The sequence below is a fragment of the Vombatus ursinus genome, unplaced genomic scaffold, assembly GCF_900497805.2.
Source record: "Vombatus ursinus unplaced genomic scaffold, bare-nosed wombat genome assembly UNPS02014848.1, whole genome shotgun sequence".
Taxonomy (NCBI): domain Eukaryota; kingdom Metazoa; phylum Chordata; class Mammalia; order Diprotodontia; family Vombatidae; genus Vombatus; species Vombatus ursinus.
In genome coordinates, this window is record NW_020954626.1 from 2,650,409 (window position 1) to 2,676,860 (window position 26,452).

General features: G+C 35.1%; 1 protein-coding gene across 2 annotated transcripts in view; it reads right to left on the reverse strand.

Moving 5' to 3' along the window:
- Window positions 1-26,452, reverse strand: part of DMXL2 (Dmx like 2) — a 152,085-nt gene that overhangs the window by 24,576 nt on the left and 101,057 nt on the right. Inside the window, exons 20-31 of one of the 2 annotated variants that reach the window (XM_027840803.1) lie at window positions 25,571-25,740; window positions 24,072-24,169; window positions 23,476-23,641; window positions 22,116-22,380; window positions 17,574-18,622; window positions 17,105-17,296; window positions 14,361-14,437; window positions 12,208-12,335; window positions 8,205-8,453; window positions 6,417-6,595; window positions 4,199-4,329; window positions 2,304-2,389 (exon numbers count right to left, since the gene is read on the reverse strand). In XM_027840803.1, the coding sequence (XP_027696604.1) occupies window positions 2,304-2,389; window positions 4,199-4,329; window positions 6,417-6,595; window positions 8,205-8,453; window positions 12,208-12,335; window positions 14,361-14,437; window positions 17,105-17,296; window positions 17,574-18,622; window positions 22,116-22,380; window positions 23,476-23,641; window positions 24,072-24,169; window positions 25,571-25,740 (2,790 nt within the window). Of the gene's footprint in view, window positions 1-2,303; window positions 2,390-4,198; window positions 4,330-6,416; window positions 6,596-8,204; window positions 8,454-12,207; window positions 12,339-14,360; window positions 14,438-17,104; window positions 17,297-17,573; window positions 18,623-22,115; window positions 22,381-23,475; window positions 23,642-24,071; window positions 24,170-25,570; window positions 25,741-26,452 lie in introns of both variants that reach the window. The other variant, XM_027840802.1, reaches the window with a different exon arrangement.

Sequence of the window (26,452 nt, forward strand, 5' to 3'; positions counted from 1 at the left end):
GTTTACGAAAAAAAAAAAAATGGAAGCACCAAATGAAGCTAAATATATCACCAAGTGCTTCATAAGAGAAGTTACTTTCATTGCCTTCAGTAATTAGAATGTGTACTGATATACAAATTTTGATCAACAGTTAATTCCTATTTATTGGTATCTATCTGCATTAGCAATTATTCTTACCGGCTCCAAAAGCATTCCCTGTCCCTTACCCAGTTTTCCTTGACATATATATGCTGATTTTAGGGTATGGTCCTAATTTCCTAGGATATTTCTAGGATTCCCTGCTGCCTAGGACTATGCCCAAGATCCAAGAATACTGGATTATTACTGTCAGTGTTGCTCTCCACTGGCTTGTACATGTGACTATATGTAGTTTAAAATAAAAACTTTCAAAATTATAGCCACAAATATGATAATGCTTTTCTATACTCATTAACTGAGAACAGTAAAACATAATATAAAAAGTGCATAATTTTAAAAGGCATTCATTTTACTTCGAAGTGAGCTTTTGTTTACAGACAGTTCTTGCTTTACATAACTGGATTGTTCTGTAGACCTCCACATAAAGCAATTTTTACATATTGCAAATCTGCCCAAGGATGTGGGGGAAAGGAAGGAGAAAGGGGACGGCGTGCCCTGGAGGGAGGGAGCCAGCACATGGTTCAAGGACACACAGGGGCCAGGGACAGAGAAGCAAGAGGAGGAAGAAGAACATACAGGGGCCAGGACCTGGGAGCCTAGCAGGAAGTGAGAGGAAGAACACAGAAAGCAGACATGTAAGGAAGCAAGACATGGACACAGACAGGAGAAGATTCAACATGCAGGAGCCAGGGACACACACGTGGTTCTCAAGTGCTGGTAGATGGAAGACAGATACACAGGGGCCAGACGCATGGGTGGAGCAGGGCAAAGGTCTCTTGGTACCAGAAGTCTCAAGTCAAGCCCCAATCTGGCACTGGCAGTGGCAGTGGCGGTCTCTCCATGAATCTGTTGTTCTGCTTTCACTTGGAGGGTTTTTTTTAAAGTTTTTTTTGGGGGGGGCACAGAGCTCTGAACTAAGATGCAGAAGCAGAGAGAGAGGGAGAGAGAAAGAGAGCACCGTACTGTAAGTGAACAATCAGGATTTCACAAGACCTAGCAGCTTCTACACTGAAAGATTGTAGATCTTGGAATATTATATTTCAAAGAGCAAAGGGGCTGGGGTTACATCCAAGAATAATATATCCAGTAAAGCTTGAGTATAATCCTGAATGGAAAAAAAAATGGACATTTGATGAACTGCTAGACTTTCATGTATTTGTAACAAAAAGACTAGAACTCAATGAAAAATTCAATATAAAAGATCCAGAAGAAATGTGAGGAAATTATTAAAGACTAATTATAAGGCACTGATTAAGGTAAAACAGCTTACTTATGATATATGAAAATGTTATTAACATTAGTAATTATTAGTTATTATTAATAGTAATAGTATTCTTAAAACATCATTAGAAAGGTTGTGTTAAAGAAAGGTTGAGCCTGAGTTGCGTATGATGAGGTGATTCTAAAACACAAAACTGGGTAGGAACAGGTAAAAAGGAGCAATTATCTCATAAAAATGGGGCACGAAAGGAAGAACTAATATAGAGGAAGCAGGAGGGGGTGGAGAACTGGTAATATTGGAACCTTACTCTCATCTGGGTTGAAGAGGAAACAAAGTATACATGTGAAGAGGTCTAGAAGTCTTCTGAACTTCTAGAGAGGTGTGAAAACTGGGGGACAGGGTTGGGGAGGGACTTTAAAAAGGGTGTATAGACTAAGATTAGCGGGTAGGCTTACTAAGGGAGAGAATTTTAGAATGGTGGGTAAAACAAAAAATATTCCATAAATTAAAAAAAATTATTTTTAAAGTTAACATAGGTGTTTTTCTGGAAAGCAGATTTCTTTCAGAATTCTTTATGTAAAGTTGAATCTGTGTAATGCAAATTTATAAAAAGCAAGAGCTGTTTATATATTGGAATACATGGTTGTCTTAATAACATTGTGGGTTCACATTATTTCACACAAAATTATGAAACCACACTGAGGCTTCCAGAATAAACAAGGAAACTATCCAACTTCTCCGAGAGTGCCTTTGGATAGGTCCAATGAAAAGTGACTTTTGCTAAGAAAGGAAAATAGATAATTAAATTTTAAAATAAGCAGTGGTTCACTCAATCCCAAATTCAAAACGTTTTTCTTTAAATCAAAAAAGTTTTAAGAACTTTGGAAAGGCCAATAATTCCTGAGAAATAATTAAACTACTCAAATACAAACTCAAAGCTCACCTGAGAATTCCAGACCAGCAACAGGAAAGAAATTTCGGACATTGTGAAGTGCGAGTTTAATCATTGCCAAATGTATAAGGGCCCAGCTGCATGAAGAAAATGATCTTCATTAACTCAAAAATAAAAGTTAGCTTTTGCTGTGACTTCCTCTGTTCTTTCTTTCCCCTTTAAGCAAATTACATAACAAAATTCCTAAACAGGATGTTACAATCAAATGCAAACTCTCTCCATGTTCCCAGACCAGATTCCAGTTTCAAATATTGTTCAAAAATTATTTCAAATATTTCAGATGTTCAGTATTTTGTGTACACTGTGTCAGCTCAACTCTCTCTCCAGAGATTTTTTTTAAATGGGATTCATGGAGTGCAGAGTCCTTTGAAAACATAAGGAAAGGGAGGAAAATGTGGTATGTTTATACAAAATGTGATTAAATAATGCTAACTCTTTTTTTTACCCCTTTTATTTTCTAGTGGTTTATACCTATCAGTTATTCACAACTTGGTATGAATTAATCAAATTAACTTCTGAACAGCAACACTCACTCTCTTTCCTTCTACTCTGGAGGAAAAGAAATGAATCTTAGCTTCTCCTACTTCCTCCAATACTTTGCTCCACCATCCATCCTTTGTATCTGTCCTTTTCATTACCAGATTTTTTGAAAAAGTTGTCTAATATCCAAGGACAATGTATCTTCATCATCCATTTTCTCTTCAATTTCTAGCAATCTGGTTTCCATCCATTTTTCTAGTCTCTCAGGTATCATTCTTGGCTCCTCATTCCCCCTAACTGTTGCCAAATCTTGCCATTTTCGCCTCTACATTTATCACATACGACTGACTTACCACTTCATTGATATCATATCTTCATCACCTCTCACCTAGATTACTGCAACAGCTTCCCAACTGGTCTCCTTACCTCAAGTTTCTCTCAACTTCAATCTATCTTCTCCACAGCTGACAAAGTGATTTCCTTTGAATACAGATGACCATCCCTTCCAAGCCTCCACCCACCACACACACATACTCAATAAACTCCAGGAGCACTCTGTTACCTCTAGACAAAATATAAAGTATCTCTGTCTAGCTTTTAAAGCCCCTTAGACCCTTGCTCCAATCTACCTTTTCAGAATCATTTACACATCACTCCCCCTTTCATACTGTACTATCTAGCCAAATTGGCTTTCTCTCTGTTCCTCCCACAAGGAGCCCCATTCCATCTCTATGCCTTTGCATTGACCATCTCTCCTGCCTAGTACACACTCCCTCATCACCTGTACCTCCAAGAATTCCTCTGCCTTCCTTTAAGATGAATCTCAAGCACCACCTTCTACAAGAAGCCTTTCTTGATCCTCAATTGCTGTGTCCTCCCTCCCTGACTACCTTATTTATAGACAGCTTATTTGTAATTCATAAGTAGCTTATTTATTCCATCTATTCTGTGCACGCACACATGCACACAAAGAACTAATTTTCTATGTATGGATCCTTTGATCTCTTTGGGATGTCAGTCTAATAATCACACTGCTTCTCTATGCCTGGAATCTATCCATCCTTCTACCCTCCCACTACTCTCCTGTGGAACACGGGTTTAATTCACATATCGCATTCATTATGAATCTTTCCTTAATTCTAACACAAAGACTTATTGGCTCCAAGACTCATAATACACCTTGCTTACTCTTTAATTCACTTATCATGTTATATGCTTAGTTACCTGTGGGTATACATATATATATATATATATATATATATATATATATATATATATATGTCATATTCCCACACCAGGCTGTAAGCTCTGTAAGTTCAAGGAATATGATCTAAACTCTGTATTCCCCTCAGCTGCTGAACAAAATGGATCAAGATCAAGACCTGTAGATTGCATTCTTCACTCACCTGTAGGAGTTTGGATCTCTATGCTCCTGGATTTGTGTATCAGAAAAAAAAGCATCATCATCCTCTTCATCACTATGAATACTTTCATCTGAATCATATATAAGGCCACTATCAGATAAAGGTAGAAATGGCTGCAATGAAAGGTAAAATTATTTTTAAAATACAAAATGAGCCCACTTTCTAATTCAGATGTGACATTAAACAATACTCAGACTGAAAACTCAAACTGGGGTTTACTGCCATTTGGGTTCTTGATACTAATAAGGATCTCTTATACTTACACAAAATACTAATAAGACTCTCATTAATGATGGACTGAAAATATATGAACCCTCAACGACCAAAATGTCATCCTGACTGTAGTAAGTATGGAAAATAATTAGAAACTCCAAGACTGTAATGCAATAGGAACAAGAATGGACTAGACATTTAGGGCAGAAAAATTTCCCAACATATCCCTAAGATTATTTTTTTAAACCCTGGTTTATTATTCTTTTTTTGGGGGGGGGGTGCAGAGGAAGGGTTAGGAGGCACACACAGTCACACAGCTAGTAAGGGTCTGAAGGTGGATTTGAACTCAGGTCCTCCTGACTTCAGAGCCAGTGCTCTATCCACTGGGACACCTTGCTACCCGGAATCCCTGGTTTATTATTCTATAAGACTTTAAAAGACAAAGTCTCCAGGAGGAGATGACAACCTCCCTCAAAGAAAGTATTTCAGTGTCAGTTAAATGAGGCAGACAATGCCCTGAAATTATCAAAGTGAACCCAAAATACAAATTAGAATATAGAGAGAGATTAAACCTAAAGATTTGGATTAAAAAGTTGTTTTTTTGAAGCCTTGAGATTTAGGGAAAAAAAAAAGCTTCAAGAGTTGCTTAAATATTCTGATCAAAGGGCGTAAAACATTAAGTGGGACTTTTTTTAAAAAGCACCCTGATCTATGCCTTCATCTAGTAGACAAGGAGAAGAAGGCCCAATGTCACAAAACTGATTAGCATCAAAGTCAGGTCTTTCAACTCCCAGGAATCCACTTCTCCTCTACCATTGCTATAGCCAGTCAATATATTTGATTTAACAAACATTTGTTAAATATTTAATATGTATAATGCTAGACACTAGGAGAAACAAAAAAAGTAGAAGATGGCGTTTGTGCCTTCACAAAGCCTATAAACAAAGAGTTTATAATCTAGTTGAGGAAGACAGATACAAACAGCCATAATATAAATTAGTAGATACTCAGTATCAGAGGAGCAGAACAGATAGTAAGTAAAATAGAGGAAGAGTTGGTGTGCAGTTTAATAGAGAAAGGGACACCTTAACTGAATTGCGAAGGAAAGGCAGAATTCAGAGAAGTGGTTAGGAAGGAGAAAATCACTCTACATGGAAGGAACAACAATGTGAGCATGGCACAGGGGCAAGAATACGTCTGGCATGTTCAGAAGACATAAGCCCAAGCCAGGAAGAATGGACGTCTTAATAACTGATTGAACATAGAGACAAAAGAAGTAGGAAGGAGTCAAAGATGGCTCTGAAGGAAGAACAATGTACACAGTGGTGATAGCCAAGTAAACGAAAAGATCAATGTATAGATTATATGCAAAACATAACTACTCTTCTCAGGAAAGAAATAAGGGACTACGAGGGAAGAGTCTCACATACATCGTTACAGTCAGTAACTTTATCAACTGTTTTCATTTAACTGTTTTTCTATGTTATGGGTGGGGGAGGGGTTTAATTCCAGTGCTGAGATAAGATCTAGAAACAACAGTGATCTAAAAGCAAGGGCATGCAAAAAAAAAAAGCACGTGGATGTGATAAATATAGAGAGAAAGAAAGAGGGACAAAGAGACAGAAGAGGGAGGAAGGTAAGCTGTAGATAATGCAGTTTGGTACTAAAATCCAAGGAATTTGTTAAATCCATCGATATTTGTATTTTCAGTGTCAGATTTGGCTGGCTACATAGTGGTATACTGTATATTTAAGTATACCATATGGTATGGTATACCACAAGTGATATGCTTAAATGCATCAAAATAATCCAAATTCAGCCATAACCAAGATTGCTCTGCATGTACTTACACATCTTACCTTAAGTGATAGAATATCCCACAGCAGTTGACCATATTCTGACTTTCCAGATGTAGGAATATAGATTTTTGTTACTTGGCTGAAATAATATTTTAAGAGTTATAATTTGCATTCTTCATATACCTTACCTTTGCAACAAAATAATCCCACATACTAAGTTCTGGCGGGATGAATTTTTCTCTGTAAGATGGTCTTTCGGCAGGCACTGGTGGTGGTGTTGCGTCTTTCACAGGCCTTCCAGGTACCAGCATTCTCATGTTAAAACGTCTCCGATGTTTATCTATTTCTTCAGAAGGAACAGGAGGTGCTGATTGGGAAGGAAACAATCAGAGCTCATTTTCTACTATTTGTTTAAACAGTTCATACTTCTCTTCACTCTACTGCTGTAGAATTATAGTTTGGCCAAAATTAATTAGAATAGCATTTGAAGGAGACTGTTGCAATTTTCCCAGTGAAATAACAACCTGTCAGCAGCCAAAATAGGGCTCAGGCAGACATTATAAGGGCATCTTGCCCCAATACAGCCTGTACTTTTCCAGTGGAAAGAGGCCAAATTACAAAATACTTATATATGCAAATACTGCTCTAGGTCCTACAAGTATTACAAAGAAACATGATGCCTGCCTATTAGAATTTGCACAGTCTGGTTGGGGAGAAAAGATGCATGTATAAATAACTAAATTTAAAAGCAATATAAATTGAATAAATGAATGGTAACATTTTTTGTACTTCTCCCATTCTATGGTACCTCTCCCAATTTTCATAACGTTCCAAATATCACTGACAGTGGCTCAGTAATCACACATTCCAGTTCTTTAATAACCCAAGGATGTAACTTATCTGGCTCAGGTAATTTATTTTTTTTAATAATTTATTTTTAGTTTTCAACATTCACTTCCATAAGATTTTGAGTTTTAAATTTTCTCCCCCTCCCTTTCATATGCCTCCCCAAGATAGCATACAATCTGATATAGGCTCTACTTATACATTCATATTAAGCATATTTTCCCATTAGTCATGATGTAAAGAACAATTAGAACTAATGGGAGGAACCATGAGAATGAAGCAATAAAACAAAACAACAAAGGAAAAGGAGAACAAACAGTATGCTTCTATCTGCATTCAGACTCCATAGCTCTTTCTCTGGATGTGGATAGAATTTTCCATCATGAGTCTTTTGGAGTATGGCTCAGGTGATTTAAATTTATGTAGAGCAACCAGGTGCTCTCTTACCAAATCTACTTATCTTTGGTACTGTCTGTTGGTCACTTGGGTTCCATCCCTCCTAAGGTAATGGTCAGCGTGTGTTTTAAATTCCCAAAGAAATATAATGGACTTGGAAATACAGTGGTTCTAGATAGTAGGTAGAAATTGCTTCGTACAAGAAGCGTGAATGAGTGAAGCACTCTGTGATGGTATTGGTGATACAATCACAGCATTCTGTACAGGGGGGAGGGGCAAGAATGCTCCATCACACAGTGACTCAATTTTAGGAAAAAAGGAACAATAACAAAACATGAACATCAAAGATGGATGTTGTTTAAAAACCTGGACTTGGATCTGGGTCTAAATTTTACTCTCAAGAGCCTGTTATAATTCTATCAGTAAAACACTCCTTTTCTCTTGAACATTATTCTGCTTCCTTCTTTGCATCATTTAAACATGTTCACATTTTCCCAACCTCAGAATAGATAGATTACAGATAAGACATTTTAGAAAATCATGTTATTCGTGATTACCAGGGATCAGTTGTTCATCTTGGTACCAAAGGTACTCAGTACAAATTGTGTATCAAGGATTTTAATAAGACAATAATTTTTTAAGTTCCTAAAAATAGGGAAATGAAACTGTTTTCCTCTAAAACTTGAATTATATACATTCACATGCAAATGCTAATGGCATCAACATTATCTCACCTGAAATATTTTCTGATTGTCTTCGAGGCTTCACTACAAGTTTCACTCCACCTCCAAACACAGCAGCCCACATCCGATTGTTTAATGGGTGGGCTGCTAGTCTAAATAATTCATTGAAGGAATTTGTGGCAAGGGCATGTATCAATAAACTTAAGTAGACAGCAACAACAGCTTCACACAACAAGATGTTCAATTTTGGTTGGTCCTCATCTCGAGCAGAGCTTAACAGATTGATAAGCGAGCTCACACCTGCAATATTGTAGAACAATCAATTTACAGCATGGAAAGAAAAATCTACAAATGATCAAGTGGGTGCATGCATCTACAACAAACAATGTACAAACTCTTCTTGAAAAAGTGTGCCATACTTATTGGCATCATTTCTTGCTTAATGGCTGAAATTTCCATTTTAAAAAGCATTAAATTTGTTTAGGCAAAAGCTTTTTAATTTTAAATTTGTCTATTTTATCTCTTATCCTCTCCATCACTTTTTTAGAGCTATCTTCCCTTATCTATGGATCCGAAAGGTAATTTCTTCCTTGGTTCTCTAATATGTTTATAATATGACCTTTTATATCTAGGTCATGTATGTATTTAGAGCTTATCTTAGAATATGATGTATGGTATTGGTCTAAACCTAATTTCTATCAGATTGCTATCCAACTTAAAAGCAGTTTTTATCAGATGTCCCAGGACTGGGAACAAAAAAAAAAAAAGCTGCCTATAAGGGAACACTGATGGAGAGAAGGAACAAACATTTATCTGACAAAGTCATGAATTATATTTAGGATTTTCTTTCCTTTCAACGTCTCAAATTTGGAGCTTCAACACCTCTGGTCTAGGAGAAAAGATCTAGGCTGATAATAGCATCAGAGAGGGAGGGAAAGGAAAAAGTTGGTAAAAAGTATCTAAACCAGGAATATTAGATTTCCCATTCCTGGACCCCAGTAAGAAGATTTATATTTAATCGGGGCGGGGGGGGGCAGGGAAAGCATATTCCTTAGATAAGCTTCTGCTGTTCATAAGATTGTAGACTGAAAACTGAAAGGACCTCAAAGGGTATTTAGTCAATTCATTTAACAGACAGGGAAACTGAGGCTCAGAGAGGTTAAAGGACTCATTCAAAGTCACATAGGTACTGAATAGCAGAGATGAGATGCAAGCTCAGATCCTAATGACTCCAGGAAAGATCAGTGCTCTTTCTACTACACAATACTATCTCTCTATTTGCTTTAGGATTCAAAGGAGACACAAAATGGATATAGTTTAGGTCATTTTTTCCTTTTATTTTCTTCTTTAATAGGGATGAGTGTGAAATAAAAGAAATTATTTCTCTCCTCCCCCCTGACTCCCATTTTTTCTGCACCCCAACAATTCTGAGAAAATGTGAAGTTTTTTTTCTTCCCCCTCCATGTTATTCTTCCTGATGAATTATTTTGGCTATAAGCAATAGTAGGAATCCTGAAGACCTAGTAGTTGAAATGTATTAATTACCCTGTTGCTAAAATAAAAATACAAGATATAAACAGTAGTTACCCGCTCTGACTAGTAACTAAGTAGGTTTACTTCGGGTCCAGACATGTGATTTCACTGGTGTGAAGAATTCCCATTGTAGAAACTCCCTCAACTGATAAAGATTGACTACTTGTCTCTGTAACTTCTAATCTTAAGGAGCTATATGGGACACTGACAGTGTAAGAGACTTGCCTAGGATTACACAGTTATTAGTTCTCAGAGGCAGAATTTAAAACCAGGGCTTCTTGGTTCCAAGACTAAAACTCTAGCCACTAAACCATACTATCTGCATACTGACTTGTCTTACCAATAAACCTGTTGTTAAGAAGAGCTGAACTCCCATTACCCAGAATGTTGAGTAAATTACACTGATATCATAAAGACATAGATGAGACCTATGCATACTCCCAGCGAAAGAAAGCAGAGAATTAAAGATTTGGTACTTTTCATGAATGAGAAGAGAGATAAACTAGGTAACAATAATGAATAAAAATTCAAATATTCAGAAAGTGAGGTTCTTTGGAAAATAATTTTCATTTTTCCAAAGGTCAAAATTCATAACGTTCCTCATGCTTTGGAGATTCCAAAACTAGAGGCAAGAAGGAACAGTTGGCCTGGAAACAAATCCTATAGAATGGTGAGACAATAATACCTGAAGGAATATAAGAAGTAAGAACTAGAGATAGTTTCAGCTAGAAAAAAGCCCCTTAGGGCTACTGCAGAAGTCACCCTTCTTCATACAGATGGTCTGTAATCTTGCCCAGAAAAAAAAATGATATAGAGAATAACATTCTTAGAGCCCTTTTCCAGAAGGGTTATCTCTTATACTAACAACTGAATCTGAATCATGGCTGGGCACACTAAAATTTGTGATCTTTTCCTTTCTCTAGATAAAGATTTTTAAGACCACTTCTCCTATATCTATGTAGCACTTAGAAAAGAAGTATAGTATCTCCACTTCCATATAGAGGTGGAAAGCAAAACCACCTGTGAATGAGAGATAAGGGAGAAAACAACAGCGTTTCAGAGGGAAAAGTTAAAATGTTAACACTATAAACCCCAGCTGGGAAGCCAAAGAACTCTGGTAAGTGGTCATGGATCCTCAAACCAAGAACTGGAAACTGCAGGAATTAGAAGTCCTCACTAAGAATTCAGTTGCATGAGTGAATATAAGGGAGAGGAAAGACAAAGAGTATGAATAGCTGGGTGTCACTCACTGAAGTCTGAACTCCAATACTTAGTCTGAAATACTGTTTAGCCAAAGGGAGATGAGATCTAGTTTCAACTGGACTACATAACACTTCTAGTAGGTGGCACTTCAGAGTCTTGAGTCTTGAACACAGGACTGGGAGGAAAGGAATATAATATTTTATTTTGGAGGCACATTTGTAAGCACTGAAAGAATGACACAGGTTTGGAAAAACTGGCTAAATTCAATGAGAGGGTTGGATTACATGACCTTCCTATAATCAAAGGAAATTACCCACTGTGCCAATATACCAAATAGGATTGCATTTGTCTGAGGGGCCTGGGTACTCTCCGGTCAGAAGGAACTTAATAGGGTAAATGTAAAATCCTATAATCAGGTTTAAAAAAATAGTAACTGAACAAGTACAGGATGGGGGAAATAAAACTAAATAATTCATACTGAAAAAGACTCATGAGTGACACAGCAGACAAAAAAGTTAATTCAATTTTAGGCTGCATTAATAGAAGCATAGCGTCTAGAAGGAGAGAAGCACTGTATTCTCCTGCTATACTCTGTGCCCTGGTGAGACCTAGCTGCCACATTTAAAGAAGAACATTGACAAGCTTTAAAGTTCCTAAAGGAGGTTTGAGGGTAGGGAAAGGCAGAGAACCAGGGTGCTGAAGGGACCCAGAACCATGCCAGAAGAGAATTTGTTCAGGTTGGAGAAGACTCCAGGGGAAAATGGTAACTGTCTTCAAGTATTTAAAAAGCTACGCATAAGAGAGAAAATGTGTTCTTCTTGGTCCTAGAGGGCAAAACTAGAAGAACAAAAGACGCCACGATGCTGATTTTGGTTCAATATGATAAAAAAAAAAAATACTAACAACCAGACCTGTCCAAAAGTAGAATGGAGTGAATCAGGATGTAGAGAATTACCCATCACTAAATGTCCTCAAATAAGGCTAGACAATTGTTAAAATCAGTCCTGGTCAAAAACATTCACGTTTTCATTTGAATTTTCATAAAACCCACCTACCAATCCTTTATGGAACTCTTTTCTGAGGTGTAAACTCAGAAAACTTGAAGGTAAATAGCAACCCATTTATAAATTGATATATCATCTTTTTTTGTGCTCTTTGCTTTGTGCAATTCACAACAGCATACTTGCAACTTAAGAGTTCTAATTCTCTGTATTTGATGTCACTGAAAATCACTCATTCAATCTCTTAAATTTTTAAAAAGAAATTGTCACATTATAAGCAAAAAAACCCCAAAAGCCTACCACATAAACTCTCTCACCTGGCCACTGAGCAGGAGATGAATTTGGTGTTGCATGCTCATCAATACTTTCCGTTCTTAGTCTTCGACGATCACTTAAAAGAAGCCCTTGGTAAGCCATTCCTGTAAACTGATTTGCCTCAGTTTGGCTACTAAAAACAAATGAAGCATTTCTAGTGAGAATCTGAGAACATTCTTGAAATGAAATTCATTACAAATGTTTAATTATTTGTATTTTCAAAACTAAGGTGCAGATGATGTAAGTTACACTGGACTATGGGAGGTTATCTTATGAATTTAAAATTCTTTACATTACTTGTTCTTAACAAAGATATAAGGGTGGTAAGCAAATCACTGTCACATTCTGATATATTTCTAAGCCAATAACCTATTTTGGCAGTAATGTAGGGCAGTAAGTTTATCCTTAAACTGAAAACGGAAAGGATCGAGAATTGTGTTTTAAAAATATTTAATCCTCAGATAAAATGTTTCCAAATACTTTCTTCTCTGTGGCAGCAATATTTTAGTGCTAGAAGAAGTAATAAGTCATCAGTAACTTAATTCAGTGGTGGTCAATCCAAACTTTGGTCTGGAAAATTTGCCTCAAAACTGAAATAAATCAGCTGATTTGGTAACAGGCACCTTTTTGGCCAGCAGGGAAAATTAGTCAATATGCTTTATACATTAAGATGCCCCACAGTCACATGAATCAACATCCTTTCTTGCATTTTCAAATGTTTATTTAGTCTTGCTTAGAAATGGCCTAGTTAAATTAATATTAATGCATAGCTCATTTTGAATTAACAATTCTTCATAAGGTACTTGCAAAAAAAAAAAACCCTTATGTAAAACTGCTACATTTTCAAGGAATATAAATTCCACAAATGTAAATTTCTTATATTTCATCTAATTTATTGAGATTTTCAAAAATTATAACTTCCAGCATTTAATTATTCATACTTTAAATTAGGGAGTCATCAAAAGATAGGCTCAGGGCCAAATCCAGCCCATTGCCAGTTTTTATACATCCCGCAAGCAAAGAACGGATTTTATATTTTTAAAAGCAATAACTTTTTTAAAGGTAAAAATCATTCTTAGCTCTGGGTGGTACAAAAACAGGAGGTGTAGATTTGGTTCACAGGCTACTGAAGTTTTTCAACCTCTGCTTTAAATCATGCACAGATTCTCAAAGTTGGAAGAAATCAGAGGCTAAATGTTCCAACCCATACCTAATTATGAATCATCTCACAATATCCTGGACAAGTAGTCATCCAAGCTTCACTTGAAGAGTTCCAGCAATGAGGGACTCATTTATGAATGTTTTTATTTATTTTTTATATTTTTATGAATGTTTTAAAATGAAATCTGGGCCATAGATTCATGTGATTTAATTTTTCTATAATTATTATATCCCAACCATCAGAATTCAAAGTATGCAAGTTATAATGAATACCATTTGGTACTGAGAAAATGAAATCGTTTAATCATTTCTTATCGATATGTCCAAAGGCATACAAATTTTGATTATGTCCCATAGGAAAACAAATTTTATTCTTTAAGCCAAATTTAAAGAATATCATTTTCCCATTTTTTCAAAAGGATCTTCCATTTAAAATAAGAACATGAGATAAGAAGCTCTAATAAAACAAAATGAGAAAAAGTCTCATAATTTTCCATGTGAGTGAAATCCAGCCTACTCTATTTATTTCTAAGTTTCTTTCTAGATGCCAAAAACTGATGCTTAATGTGGAACTCAACTTCAATAACACCATTTTGTCATCTTTTACATTGTGTGTTCTTGGCACTTTTTAAATAAGAGAGACTAGTTCTGAAAGGAATCTTTTTTCATTACTTGGTTTTTTTTAAAGCTACCTATTTAAAATGTCAATTTAAAAAATAAATGCATACAAAATAATTCCAAATTATCAATAATATTTAGAGAATAAATCATGCATCAAATACCTATACCAATTTCTGATGAGAGAAATCTAAAGTAAAATAAATGATAGAAAACTATGAAAGGGCACTTCTCTGATTCTCCATCCTTTATTAAAATACACATAAGGACACAGAACCTCATTAAAAACAAACAACAACATAACTCTGGAACAGTTTCATTCAATTTGGTTTTTGTGTGTCTGTATTAGTGCTATTTGTTGAGGGTTTTTTTTTACCTGTAGCTATGACTGTCACATAATGCTTGGTAAATAGATGCAGAAAGTGAAGCTGCTAGTGAATGAAGTGTGTGCACCTAAAACCAAAACAGCCAAAATTACATTGTTTACTAACATTTCCATACAACAATAAAATACTCAGAGATCAGAAATTAACCAGACTCTCATTGTTGTCATAAATATAGTTTGATTCATAATACAGGTATGGATTTAAGTAAGATAACTAGCCTCCCCCAACACTCTGGACTGATTTAATCAATATATGTTGATGCTACTGGGGCATTTCTCACTAATGCTAAAAGATCAGTTGAAGTTTAATGAATAACTTTCTCTGGGTTCTAAAGACAACGAAGTAAAATGAACACAGTAATTTCAGAACCTGGAAATAAATGATTGGTTTAGTACAGGCTTGTCCATGAAGATGCCCCAAGCTGAAAATAACAGTAATAATACCAGTAAAAATGGGGGGAAAAACCCCTCACTTTTAGGTCAGCAGGATTGGATCCATTTAGCAAATTATATTTATATCAAACTGTATTAGAACGGTACTCATGGCCCAAAAGAGATTTTAAAGCATTTCCAAAAGTAGAGCAATCTATTCCAATGAAAACAGTCTATCTTAATATCCTAAGGGTATAAAGTTTGCTTCTTTCTTATTTTTTTTTTTTTTTGGTGAGACAATCGGGGTTAAGTGATTTGCCCAGGGTCACAAAGCTAGTCAATATCATGCGTCTGAGGCCTCATTTGAACTCAGGTCCTCCTACCTTCAGGGCTGGTGCTCTATCCACTGCACCACCAAGCTGCCCCTTAAGGGTATAAAGTTTCAAAGCCACTAGAATCAGTGTATCAACTTGAAATCTATTACTCAGCTGAATCGATGTCTCTAGAATTACAGAACATTAGTGCTTTAGGGATACTTAGAAATCTAATTCCATGATTTTTTTTAAAGTTATATCCAAATCATTAAGAACCAAGAATGTTTACTATATCCTCATACATCATTTCAAACTCTCCTCTTTTCCATATTTACCTAACCAATATAATTGTAATCAAGTAGTCTATGCTACATAGGATTAGAACAATGATTTCACTGGTATAGGTAACTCCCTGGGGAGGAAACTCTCTCTACCAATGGAAGTCTACCTTTTCTACAACTTGTATCCTTAAAGAACTGATTACAGTGTTGAGAAGTTAGGTACCTTTATTAAGATAACACAGCCAGGATGTGTCAAAGACATGATTTAAACCCAGGTTTTCCTGGCTGCCAGGCCAGTTCTCTATCTCCTATTTCATAGTGCATCTAACTATACCAACTATTAATACAAATTAATAAATTTTATAACTTTTCAGTATATACTCATAGATAAGGGGTCCCCAATACACTAATTGTAATCAGTCAATGATAGATCATTTCTATCTTACCCCCATTCCCTGGGCCCTCCACTGCTGACCAACATTTTCAGCTTATGCATGTGGCATGAAGTCTTCCATGGGGGTCACTCCCATTCCCCCAAGCATCCTCACTAGTTTGTGGATGAACACTCCTCTCCCAGGAACTTTATTAGCAGATACATATAGAGGATCCCTCCCATATGAAGAGTAAAGAGAACTTGGTCCTCTAAGTAAAGAATGGTACAGGGAAAGCCTGGTCAACTCTTGGGTCCCCACCCAGTTGTTCATTCTTGGCATTATTCAATTGTTTAATTCCTCAGAGTGGGAAATCAAGGTTATATTTTGGTGGTACTATGGGCAACTAACCCCAGTCTTCCTTAGCTATTGTATATGACATTCTAGGACCAGAAAGGATCTAAAGAATTACAGATAAACAGGTTTCTTCCTTTCCCAGATACCAAAAAGGCTAGTCATTTTTGATACACTGATCCAACCAGTCATTCATTAATATTTTATTTGCCTTGGAGATGTAAAGAAGCAACCATACTTGCTTACTGAATTAGTGTTTCACTTTAAAGAAGAGTACAGGGGGCAGCTAGGTGGCACAGTGGATAGGGTTCTGGCCTTGGAGTCAGGAGGACCTGAGTTCAAATCCAGCCTCAGACACTTGACATTTACTAACTGTGCAACCCTGGGCAAGTCACTTAACCTCAATTACCTAAAAACTTAAAAAAAAAAAAAGAAGAAGAAGAGTACAGGTCAAATATATAGAATGAAGGAAGTAGAAACTGGCTAATAAATGACAAAGGTGATTCCCATACTTATTAATACTAGCCAACTGTTTTCTCTGTCTTAAAGAGAGAATACTACTTTTCCAGAAATATTCAGAGGTGGACAGAATCCTTGATCCTAAAATTTAAGTTTAACAGACAAGCAATTTGGAAGCAATAGGGAAAAGAAGTATTGAAAGGAACATATGATAAACCAGATAAAAATCACTATTGGCTCTTTCCTCTAGACATTAGTGGGAAAAAATTTTTTAAAGTGTGTATACATATATATGTATGTATGTGTGTGTGTGCATACACACATACCCCATAGGGTGTCCCAAAAGTCTTGGTATAGTTTTAAGCTATTATTAAATTACTTTCATTTAAATTAAATTATTAATTAAATTTTTTATTATTATAAATTAAATTCCAACATTAATTTAGATCATTAAATTACTTTAAGATATTAAAGGTTTAAACTGCACTAAGGCTTTTGGAACATCCTGTATAATATGTATATATGTAATATATATGTATATTTACAGAATTTATGAGATCAAATGATAACAAACTTTGCATTACCTTCACATCTTCAATATTGGGATGTGGTGGCACTTTCATCTGAACAATGGTATAAAGGATATCATGGATGTGATTATTTAGATATAATACAGGATTAGCTATAACCGTTTTTGTTGAAGCAATACTCGCTGAAAGCAGAGGTAGTGTTGTGGGTAATGGTAATGGAGACTGGAGCTGCTTCACTGTAGTTTCCTATTATAGTTTTTTAAAAAAAGGTAATAATTAAAATTGAAGAAAACTAACAAAAGCATTAGTTATCTGACAAAAAATACTGGTGATGGTTTAAATTTAATTATAATCAAGTTTAGCTGAATTTTTTGGTTAAAATGCTAATATTTTTGGCATGAATGTCTTGACTTTTTAATACTATAGAAACTGAATTTGCTTGTTAACCCTAAACAAGACTAAGAGTTGAACAAGTGCTGAAATTACTGAACTGAAAAACTGGAAATTTAAAAAATGGTTATACCTGTTGCGATTCTTGAAGCAAAAATTTGAGTTCCATTCTTACTGAGGCGAGACCACCACCTTGTGCCCCATGAAGGCTACAGTAGCTAAGAAACACTCTTAAAAGATCTTGGTTTTTCTGTAGCCACAACTTCCTCCTTTCAGCATGTTCTCGTTTGGCTTGCAATCTTCGTCTTTCTAACTGGTGGCGCTCATATGAGCCAACTTCTGGTTTGTCCATCATTTCTTCAAAATCAAGGATATCACCATCTACTTTAGAGTACGTTTTACTGGGGTATTCTTTACCACTTGATTCATGGTTACATATTTCATGCATGGCAGCAATTTCTTTTTCCAGCCAGTTGTAGAGCTGAAATCTGAGTTTTCCTCCATCTACTTCATAACCTGTAGCCAATGTCCTAAGTTCAGTCATGAGGATCTTTAAACATGCTCTGAATTTTAGTTGTTCAGCAATCACATCAACTTCAGGGTCTCCTTCTTGAGATTCCTCTTCCTGGGGGGTAAGTAACATACTGGGGTCTAAAACTTTCTGATCTTCTTTTCCATTTCTTTTTTCCAAATCTGAACTTTTCATTACTAAACCATCATCATCTTCCTCTTCTGAAGCACTATCTTGGTCTTCACCCCAATCAAGAGTGAGTGGCTCCTCATCAAGTTTTAATGTTGTTTCACCCCAGTTGAACTGAGATGATTGTACATTGGCTGAACTTAAGGCAACACTTTCACTACTTTCAGTCCATGCTTTGGATTCAGAAGCCCTGAGGAGGTCTTTGTTTACTGAAAAGCTTGACTTCTTAGTTACTTTTGGAATTTTGGAAAGTACCTCAAGAGCTAACACAGGACATCCAACTTTAAAGTGAGCATTTGCAGTGGTAAAGAATAATTTCCTCTCTATAAGGTTAATATTACCAACAAAACTTTTCTCACTTTTGAGACCTAAAGTTGCTAAAGTCCCTTCAGGTGAGCCAAAGTTTCTTCGGAGAAGCAAAGGGTGGGTCCGGAGGTAGTTGTAGAAACTAAATACCGCAGGATTGCAAGATTTAATAATAACTATGGAAATAAAAAATATATATCATATTTCTATTCAATAGATGCAAAATATATTTAATAATTTTAAAGTATAAAGTATTATATCCATTTGTGCTTATCTAAATTAATAAAATATGTCCTCCAATATAAAGATATGTCAAAACGATGAACAGAAAGCTTTTCCAACTAATAAAAGTACACAGAGTACTAGAGAATGTGCATGTTTTATCACAATCTCTAGGCTGTTAATTGCTCTTCCTTGTAACAGTTTTTAGAACTTAAATTACCTACTATAAAAGAGATTTATGACAGCATAGCTGACATTTTCAAGGCCATTCTATCAAGTTAACACATAATTCATTCAGGGTCAGTCACTCCCACAAACATTTTTATTTTTGTCAGTGAATAGCTGTATGATCAAAGAGAATTTAGGTAATTTGGAACCTAAGCTTTATTTATATCTAAGAAATGAGTAACACAAAACTTTTCTTATCTGACCTTAAAAAATTATTGTAAAAATACAATGAGATCATATATATGAAGTTGCTTTACCTGGAATATTTTAGAAGTCAGACTACACATTAACTTCCATAGTGGTTTTGTATAAATTTAGCAAAAGAATGGCTATCCGGAACTCCGACAGCATGATAAACAGGCTTAGTCCAATAAAAGGCTGACTTCCTCAATCAGGACAGTAAGAACATCAGCTGGGCTACTTATATACTTAGCCTATAGTCCACAAATTCCCAGGCAATTCTGTAATTCTTAAAACTATCCTAGGGCCCCAGCTTGGGCTTCCCAAAATGGTGTCAACTATGTCAGTGTTCCAAGGAGAACAGGCTCAAGAAAATGTAGGAAACTATCAGGGGGGCTGGAAAGTGATATTACTCTCATATATAGCAGGTTCTAATTGACTTGAGGTTGTAGGGCTAACCTATGACCTGTCTCCCGCTCTCCCCCCCCCGGAAAAACCCCCAGATTCACCAGAAAAGTGATAATTGAAACTTCCAAGAGATCTCTATCTCAGAATTTAGAGAAGAAAACTTCTCCCCCACACTTGGAACAAAATAGACTTCCCAGGGCTCCCTCAAATCCTAAGAAACTCAAAAGCCATTTACATACAGGGTTTGGAACACAAGAGGGAGAATATACAAAGGCCAATAAACCTGAGAAATACCTTTTTCATGGAAATGGAGAGCTATTAAAAATTAGCTTCACCTACCCCTCTTCCTTTATCATGAACATCATGTTCTTCCCTCTATTACTTAGATCTCTTGGACCCTAAGGTACTTTGCCTGTGTACAAAAAGTGTTAGAGCTAGTCTATACAACTGGTTTTTTCTCTAAGATATAAATGAATCTTACTTGAACCTTTAGAAATTAAACTAGTCATTATTATACAACACCTTTCTGTCCTATTGTAGGGTCTAAGAGATCTAAATTCTAGAGGGAAGAATCCTAAGAATCCTAAGGACTGAAGATGTAAGAAATTCATTCTAAAAGAGGCAGATAAAGCAAATTCTCAAGAGTTAAGAAGTAAATAAAGTTAAGAGAGTATATGCTGTCTCATTTACAATGTAATGTAAATGGAATATATAATTAACTTATTGAAATTTCTTATAATTTTCTCTCTTTCTTCCTTTAAAATCTCTATTTCCCTGTATTGTTAGCAATAAAGTCCTCTGGAAACCTACAAGACGGTTATATGCTTTTTTCTAATATATCAAGGTAAGGCAAAAAATGGGAAATTGTGTATGTGTATATCTATATATTTACACATATATACACATACGTGTGTGTGCGTGTGTGTGTGTGTGTGAGAGAGAGAGAGAGAGAGAGAGAGAGAAAGAGAGAGAGAGAGAGAGAAGAAGAAGAAGAATACCCTAGGATGAAAATAAGAAGAAAAAATCCAGGTCTCTACTAGTTCTCTGGCTGGGTTAGGGCAGTAGAATATGAAGAAGAGGGGGGAAAAAAGGAGAAAAGAAAAGCCAAAGATTAAGAAGTAGCTTAATACACGATACTAATATTAAAACCCATGTATCCCCAAAATGCCTAATCCTCATATGATGACTCATCATAGTCAATGCTGTAATTAAAAGTTAACAGTACGTGAGTGGGCTTCAAGGTAATCTAACAAAATGGAAGACTAGATATTTTCTCCATTCCTCATTAAAGCTATTTAAATTAAAATTAAAAAAACAAACAAACAAAAAGGACTTATGCATCAGAGGTAGAGCAATTAACAGCTAAATCCATAAAATGAGAAAGGCAAGAAATCCAACAAGGTAACAGCCTTATGAATTAAAAGAGGAGAATGCTAACCCAAAGATTTGAGAAGATACCTCCCTCTTTTCCTTGGGAGGGGGAGACGTCCACAGGTGTGGGAAATACTTACAATGTCAAATATTTTTCATGTACAGACTAATTTTGTTGGGTTTACAATTTCTTTTCTTTAATAAAAAAATTCTTTGTCACAATAGATAGTTCTCGGATTGGGAGGGACAAAGAGAAATAAAGGGAAATTCAGGTAATATAAAAACAAAAGATATCAACAAAAATTTATTTTTAAAAATATCACTGGTGGGATAAACAATCCACTAAAACACTCTCTCTTATACATCCACTAGCACTATTGGTTGCTTTAGATGCCCTCTTTAAGAAAATGCCACTTAGAAGTTTTTTTTAAAAGTTAACAGAAAAATCTAGTTTAAAAATTAAAGTAAGCAAAAGAAATATTGTATTAGTCTTCTAATTCATTTTCATTTGTAAGAGAAATATTTTGAAAATAAATAATTTTTAAAATGAGATATTTCTTAGCCCTTACTAACTAAAGTTACAAAAAGAACGCAGAATTTTCACTGTTTTATTAAGAAGAGCAACCATTTCAGCCAAAACTTTAAAATTCCAAAGTAATTCAATTAATAACTTTTTAAGGTTCCTTATCTTATACACTCATGTACCTGTATTTTAAAGGCAATACACAACCACAGTATTTTAAGAGATAAAAAGAACTTCAAGGATCATGTAAGCCCAACCCCTCCAGTTTACAGGGGAGAAAACTGAGGCCAAGAGATATTAAGAAATTTTCTCAAGGTCACAGAGCTAAATTAATGGCACAGACAAGAACCTAGGTCTCCTGACTTCTGGGTCAGGGTTCTTTCTATTGCCACCATGTTTACTTAAGAGTTTGCCTAATTTCTCAACACCTGGTGATATAAGAAATATTCTTAATTTATCTACCTTTAACATCTGCCAAATATTGCAACAATATTATCCATAAAAGTTGTTTACAATTTAAAAACTCATTTACTTTTCAAATGATAGCAAAAAAGATTTGTGTTGCAAAATGCAGCTAAAAAACATCTGGTCCATAGGGATCGTAGGGAGCCAGAGAAGGATGGAAGCCATGTCAAAATTTCTCTAAGATGGAAAGTAAGTTTGGCCATAATTTACTTTTCAGTCTTAAAATGAATGTGTAATTTTAAAATGCAATATATTTTATAAAAACTTCTCACCTTGATTTTCATCTTCTTCCTTTGGTGTTTGTTCCAATAGCGTGTCCAAAGCCCTTGTGTAATCTTTCATTACCCAATAAGCAAGACTACGCAGGAAGGGATCAGGATGTAATCTACTACAAATGAATCCTGAGCTATCTTTCTGACAACCCAAAATCTTTTCATATAGGATGGATATGTAGGTGGATGATGTCTCAAATTCAGATTCATACAAACGAGCAATAATCATGGCTAGCTGAATGTCTTCCATTTTTTCAAGACACACCTGTAAATAATAATTTTTAAAATTCTTAAACATTGATTTTTAAAGAACTTCTATATCTTACCAATATATTAAATGCAAACTTTCTGATGTAGGGACTATTTTTGGTTTTTCTTTACTTTACCAAAACTTTGCATAATGTTTGACATGTAGTAAGCATGACATACAGTAAGCACTTAATAAATTCTTAATTGATTGATACTAAAACAATCCAACTATTTTGTATCAAAAATCAAATTGGAATAGTTACATAACTGATTAGAGCAAAATAGCTATTATTATTATCTGGCAGTATACAAATTTAACAAGTTTGTGCCAAAGAATAGAAAACATTTTTTAAAACCCAGACTAATGTAAATTAACAATACAAATTTATATAATTTTAATTTAAAAGCACATTTCTAAATTTCCAAGGAGTTTCCAATATAATTATCATCAATTATTAAAAATATATCAACACAAACAACACAAGGAGAGATACCTTACCAAGTAATTAATAAAAATATCCTGCTCCCAAAGAGAGCTTGTTGTCTAAAATCATTTTTCCTTTTTTTTTCTTACAAACTTTGCTAACAGTATCCATAGGACAAGTAAACCTAACCATCATGAGAGTTTAAGCATTTGTGATCCTGGTGTTCTCTGGAATATGAAATTTTAAGGTCCCCCGCCCTATTTGGAAGCAGACCAATAAGTGAGTGATTGTGTAGTACTCAAACTACTACAAGACAAATCTGGAAATCAATAATTTCATGTCATTACTTGGTCTATAGTTATTCACAAGTAATAAGCTGGAAAGAAATTAAGAAGTCCCATACCCCAACACCTAGTGTTTTACCAGCAAGTCCCAGAGAGCGTAAGTGACTTGCCAATGGTCTACAAAGGTATAAAGGAGCTAAGCCAGAAGGTGAGCCCAGGTTCTCAGACTCTAAATCCAGAGCTCATCCCCCTCAATAACACTGCCTCTTCATAAAAGCACTGCTCAACTTCCAAAGCACCATCTTCCTTCAAAAGATATACATACAAAAAGATGATAAGGCCCATCCTATGATCTCTCAAGTTTGTATTCTCCAATTCATTTTTAAAATGTATCATTCATACCTCTATGGCATCTTTCAAAGAACCAGCCAACAGGAAAAAAGCTGCCGACTGTTCAAAACGTTGTTTCCCTAGTAAGGAAAAGGCATTTTTCAAAGCAGCCTTACGCCACCTATCTTCATTAAAATTGTGGCTGAAAAACGCAGTCATTTTTTCATCATGTTGTGACCTACAAACCAAAACAGAGTTTAAACCAAACTTATGAATATTATTTCATTCACAGAGTGCTGATTTAAGTCAACAATAGAATTTGGAAAAAATGGAAAAAAAATCTACAAATAAATAATTACTTCAGTAAGACGTATTTAACATCAGGCTTTTAGGCTTCTCTTTACTTCCTGAATTTTTCTGACACAGCTAATATTTTACATTCTTCTAGCACTTGTTACTTTTCAGAATATTTTTACAAGACTATCTTATTATTTTTGCACAAAATAGGTAAAAACCCAAAAATCCAAAGATGAGGAAACTGAGATGAAATAAAGTGAAATGATTATTCAAGTTCACATAGCCAGGTAATTGACAAAATTAAATCCAAAACTTCCAAACCTCACACTCCAAGAAATCTTCTTTTTATGGATCATGTTACTGTAACTTACCTAAACAGACCCCACACCACTGCTTTCTTTTTCATAGCAAGGTAAAATAATGCAGCATCCAAGGCGTCATTGTTCCTCTGAAAAGATGCTTTAGCAACCTAATTAGTAAGTAAAATAAAAATGTTCATTTCTGAGAAAATTCAAGTTGGCAGAATATTCAGAAACAGGGAAAGAAAAGGTAGAATTTTTCATTAAAGTTGCGAATGGCTATCCTTTCTAGTGCTTTGCAAAACACTGGTGCCCATTTTTGCAATTCATGAAACTGCACATTAATTTTTTTATATGAATAGTGGCTTACAAATAAGAGGCACTCAAATGCTTCTATAATGAACAAATTTTAGATATAGGTTGCTGACTTACTGTATTAAAATTATAATTTACTTTGAAAAAAGAAACTACCATGAAAGGAAAAGGAAAATAATTCTAGTTATTTGTTTAAAACACATCTTGCCCTTCTCTAGCACATTTCAGTCATGAATTATATTTTATATTGCCACGTCATAGATTAAATTTGCAGTCTCTTTGAATAAGCAACTTCAAACAACTGAGTATGCCTCCACCACGTTTTTTCAGGGCTTATAAATTCAATCTGTAGGTACTGCATGAATCCAAAGTACTGCAAATACACAATTCCCCATGATATTCTAGGATTTTGCTTCAAATAACACTATGTAACTAAATTACATAATATTCAAGTCAACTCAAAATACTGAATAAAAGTCTTTAGTGACCCCTCATAACTTATTGCATACACAAAAATACTGGAATGGTTTGTAAATTATTTGGAAATAAGTAAACACTTTATTAACAACCTATGGGAGAACACAGAAAAGAAAAGCATAAAAGGGAAAGATGGCTTGCAACATGTATCCCTGGCAGGCATCTATAGGATCACAGACCACATATAATAAGTGCCTTGTTTTATGCAACAGATACATGTTCCTGAAATATTTTGGTAAATTTGTTAATTTAAAGGCACAAGAAAAACTTGCTATTTCTTTAAAATAATTATGCAGAGATCTTCCTCTGAAGTGAAAAATCTTTTTGTAATATAAATAACTGCCACCTAGCTTATACATTGCAGGTCTACATTTTCAGACAGGTTTTCTTAAAGGGAGACATGCCTGTCTTTATAAAAAGAACTGTGCTGATCTATCTATAAAAGATGTCCCAAAAGTCTTAGTGAAGTTTTAAGCTTTAACAGCTATTCCCTCTCTCTCTCTCCCCCCACCCCCAAAATAAGTAGTACAGACATGAATTATGGAATCAAGTCAGAAAAGCCTTTGTTAAAAAAAAAAAAGTCAAGTACTTATCTTATAATATTTGTTTCACAGTGTCTAATAGCTTGAAGATAAAATTCTGGACCTCCCCCCTCAAGAAGTTAAAATTTTCAGTGATATCAATGGAAGCTGCACTTTCCTCAGAAATGTGATTTTTACCCCAAAGTAGGCAATGTATTCAGTGCTACATTTATTTGCTTCTTAAATCAAACAAATTACCTTTTCAATGCACCTTCGAAGTGTGTTAATATTCCTGACCCACCAACCTATCCCCATAGCTCTTAATTCAGACCACTGAGGGTCTCCTCGTTGAATAGCAGGAATCATATTAATTAGTTCTTCCTCAGCCTCAGAATGAAAAGCCCAGGCAAAGTGACATGTGGACACACCTGAAGAGGCATCAGACAACATATATTCAAAATTACCATAGGTAAAAACCACTATAAAATAAAAAATATTTTGTTACTTTAGGGTTCCTCTTCATTTATTCAATCATTTCAAAACCAGTTCAAATGAGAAGGGAAAAGAGTAGGTTCTAACTACAAACTTCCTTAATTTAAAAGCCAGGAACAAAAAACCTGGTGCAAAAACACCCAACTTTTCCAAAACTAGAAGAAATCTATTGGGTCTTCAAAAGCACACACACTAATCACTTGGAAGGGAAAATATTTGAATAGGGAGATCAAGAACTATAATAAACACATAGTAAACTTTGAAATAGTAAAAACTAAACTAAGGTAAAAAGCCATTTACTATGTACATATGCCCTGGAATTACTCCGCCAATGTCACCTGGGCAAGTGCTATTACACTATGTTGTCCTATACAAATAGCAAGCACTCAACTACTCCTATCTTCACCCCCTTCTAACCATGCAACATTTATCACTAGTACAATAAGGCTCTGGAATGGAAACAGAGTCAAAGGATACATCAATTTCATCATAATTCAAAGCTGAAGGTCTTTAGTTTAACAAATAAATAATGAGCAAGAGTGTTATAGGTTCAATAACTTACCATCCCTTTTTTTCTTTCATTTTCACATTTGCTTAATTATATATTTGAATACTTTTGATTTTAGAAAGGAAAATAAAATGCATTGT